Source organism: Lepeophtheirus salmonis, chromosome 3 (genome assembly GCF_016086655.4).
Source record: "Lepeophtheirus salmonis chromosome 3, UVic_Lsal_1.4, whole genome shotgun sequence".
Classification (NCBI taxonomy): Eukaryota; Metazoa; Arthropoda; class Copepoda; order Siphonostomatoida; family Caligidae; genus Lepeophtheirus; species Lepeophtheirus salmonis.
In genome coordinates this window covers 22231073-22234856 of record NC_052133.2, presented here as the reverse complement: position 1 = coordinate 22234856, position 3784 = coordinate 22231073, and the positions used below count along the sequence as shown (strand labels likewise).

Below are 3784 nucleotides of genomic sequence, written 5' to 3'. Positions count from 1 at the left end.
AACTCCCGTGCAGGTACATCACTAGTGCTTGTTTATAGAGCTTTTTTAAAGAAGTATTAAGAAGTATCACGTCACTGATTGAGGAAGGAGCTCTTCAGCTAATTAATATTTTCTTTATAGGGTTTAATGGCCTTAATCCATCCAAGAAGGGACTTCTATTCTTTTATTTATGTTCTACCGTAATACGTAATTTTATAGTGCTTTTTGATTTCATTTTCAATGTTTCTTATTTTTTTGAATGCACTTTCATATTTATCCCCCAAAATCAATGAAATAATTGTTTTATGAGGGAGAAGTTGCGTTCATGAGTTCTACAAACTTTCTTGATTGGCATCTTCTCTTACTTTAGATTCTATTTTATTTGTAAAATAGTATTTTCCTTTATATATTTTTATTCCTTTATTATTTATATTGTTATCTTTTAATAACTTCTTAAATACGTTGCTGTGAGCCGCTTTCAGGTGGTTACAGAGGGAAAAAGTTCTGCCACTCCTGTGTGATAGCTTCTTTTTACAGATGATGCAGTTGTTTTGTACTTTCTTTGAAAGAATTTCCAAGCAACAGTGTTATTTGTAGACATGGTACGGAGGTACACAACAAAAACTTTGCCCTATAATAACTAACAGAATATTATTTAGTAACTACGTATATATTGTGATGATTATGTGTACTTTTAATATTAGTAACATTAGTAGGGAAATATAATTAATTATCACGAATATAGAAGAAAAATAAAAAAAATAACTAATTTTTCTTCTTTGCCAAATTATTTTGTAATCAGTATGATACAATTAATTTTAAAAGTTATGTTTTATATAAATACATAGAGGTTTTTTTACTTTTAGTATTCTTTCTACACTCTAAACGCCGTCACAACTGAAAAAAAGAGAGAAATAGCAATATCATTCCGTCATAGTTTAGAGAGTATAACAATACTCATTGATAAACTTGATTTTCGAAAAAACCTTTAAAGTAGAATATATTTAGGTAAGTAGGTGGTGGCTAATTCCCTTCTCAAAGTCTCTGTTTCAATCATTTACTGAATGGCAGTTATGTTTGAAATTATATATTAAAGCACAGATACGGATATGAATGTGGATATCAATATTGGGATTTGGGTACTAGTATCTTTGGAATGCATAGGACTCACGGTACTCACAGGTGCAAATAATAGATGTATCTTAAATACATACCTACATTTTACAATATTATAAAGGCCTACTTTTCTTTTGAATTCGTTATGAATAACCAAAAACATCAACAAAGGTGTTGCATAATGACTTTTTATTATGTATAATTTTATTACAGGAATTGCGACATAAATCCCTTTCATCAGAATTTCCTATCTACACATACATATAAATTGTATAATTGTACTGTAATAAAAAAATTTGTTACACGTTATTTTTTTAAGTTTTTTTTTTTTTTTTTCAAATGTTGATATACATATTCTTTTATTGCATTTTATCTAGCAAAAGTTCAAGGTTTTATGCTCTTTTTTGGAAGTTTATTTTTACACCAACATATTTAACGTCCCAACAAAATTCAGAGTTGGAGAGTGTTTCTTGTCAGGATTTTGTAGAACGTGAAGATTTGCTGCATCTAAAGCTATCTCAGCATCTTGAATTTTCTTCTTCCACGGACTCTTGTTTCTATTTTTCTATTGTTTCTCCTTCCCTAGTTTCTTCCTCTCGTATCACTTCATCGACTTCCACCTTTTCCTTCAAAAAAATTCTCACTGACGTAAAAAGAGTATTAGTCCTAAAGCTTTAGTCCACTGGTGGGCCCTGCTCTTGAAAAGGTTGCCACCCCTGGACTAACAACCCCGCACTACAAAACCTTGATTTGGTATTATTTGCTTTTATTTAAATTTGAAATAATAGCATAACTTGGATATGAAACAATAAACATGCATGTATTTTATTTATAAATGACAGGAGATATTAAAAGTATATTTTTATAATATTCATAGTTAGTGAGAAGCATGATGCTGGATGTTTTTAGTCAATTGGTTAATGTTTGGTTCTATTCTTGATGTGCACAGACGCAAACTATGCAGCAGATGACTGTCAGTTAGATTGCTTCTGAATTTGCTTTTCATGCGTTTCACTTTGGCATACAGTTACTCACAGGTATACGTACTTCCAAACATGCATACAAATCTTCTGGCAAGCCGTTTTAAATTACAGTAATCTGCAGCTGGTAGAGACTTATAAACGTCAAATAGGTTCATATCTTTGAAATTTTGTATGAGAATATCATCCTCTAGCAGTGCGTTCAATTCAAGCTGGAGCTGTACAGCTGCTGAGCTTATCTGACTCGTACAAGGCAATGAGAAAACAGTCGTCTCACTACTGAGATTTCTGAACTCTGTAAAACGTGAGGAAACATCCTCTCTAAGTACTGCCACTCTCTGAGCATAAATATCCAGAATCTCATTTTTGTCATAAAAGACATATTTAAGAGTGGGAAAAGGGTAAACTTTTTGTTCGTAGAGCTGAAGATCTTCTTCAAATGTTCGGAGGTGCTTAAACAAGTCATGTACAAACTTGTTTTGTCCTTGAAGCTTGACATTGAGCTGGGATAATTTTTGGGATATATCATTTAAGAAAGCGAGGTCCCTTCGCTAGAGAGGATCATACAGTTCTTGAACCTCTTTTTGTTTCAACTTCAGGAACAGAATGATCTCATCTAATAATAACCAGAAACGTTGCAATGTTGATGCTCTGCTAAGCGAGCGAACCTCTATGAAATAAATAACATCCTCAGACTGGCTCTCAAGGTGTCTCAAGACCTACTGAAACTATCTGTGGTTTAGTCCTCGTGAGCGTATGTCGCTTACTGTTGTTACTACAACGGAGTTGACATGATCCATATTGTCGAATTTATCGTTCAGGTTCTCCTGGTGTATGATGCTATGAACTGCAATAATATCTGGTTTGAACTCACGTACTTTGGCAATGAGGCCATTGTGACAGCCAATCATAGATGGTGCACCATCTGTACATAGTGATATACATTTCCTGAAGTCCTCAATTCCCATTTTCTGTAGAGATGCTACAACACAAGCTTGTATGATCAATGTACTGGAAATACTCCTTCTAAACTCAAGCTGTGAAATGTTTTCTGTTTTTTGATGGTAAAGCCAGGTATTTTGAATGCTTACATCCCCATCCCTTTAAAAATTGGCATCCCCACTTCCTTGATTGAATGTGAATTTGATAATTATTTGCTATTTTGGTCCATCCTATCTGTGATTTTCAAATCTCATAGATTCTGACACTATTGTGCTAATAATAGTGTCAGCCATAAAAAAATGAATTTTTCATAAGAACTTAATTTTTATATATTGATTTCCAGATGTTGAGTATTTAATTTATCTTGCACAACGACTGATTGAAATTGGCATGATGTTTTCCATAATACATGAGAGATTTCACCTTTTTTGTATTAACTTTGGATGTTTCAGGGCCCTTCGCATTTTGTTTACCTCTATCACTAACTTTATCCTTTTTCAATATATATTCACCTTCACTTTGAAGCTGACGTTGATTTATATTATCAGTTATTCCCCACTATCTTCATCAGCTGAATTGCAATTCAATGTAGGAGGAGTTATAAAAATTCCCTCTCCTTCTTTTCTTCCTTCCTCTAGAATGTCTAACATTTCTTGTACTGTCAACTAAGAAAAAATCTATTTTCCTTAATACCTTCAGCTTGTCTAAAATATATTTATTTGTTAACTTAAGGTATACCCAACTACTTATGTTTTTAAATTTAGTAG

The 3784-nt window shown here is 32.7% G+C and overlaps 1 protein-coding gene across 1 annotated transcript; it reads right to left on the bottom strand.

Annotated features, from left to right (window-relative positions):
• Window positions 1-2122: 2122 nt before the first annotated feature.
• On the bottom strand, window positions 2123-3043 carry LOC121114372 (general transcription factor II-I repeat domain-containing protein 2B-like). The gene is made up of 2 exons (XM_040708321.1): window positions 2843-3043; window positions 2123-2578 (listed from the first exon to the last, which is right to left on the bottom strand). The coding sequence occupies exons 1-2, from the start codon at window positions 3041-3043 to the stop codon at window positions 2123-2125; spliced, it is 657 nt and encodes a 218-aa protein (XP_040564255.1).
• Window positions 3044-3784: the final 741 nt, after the last annotated feature.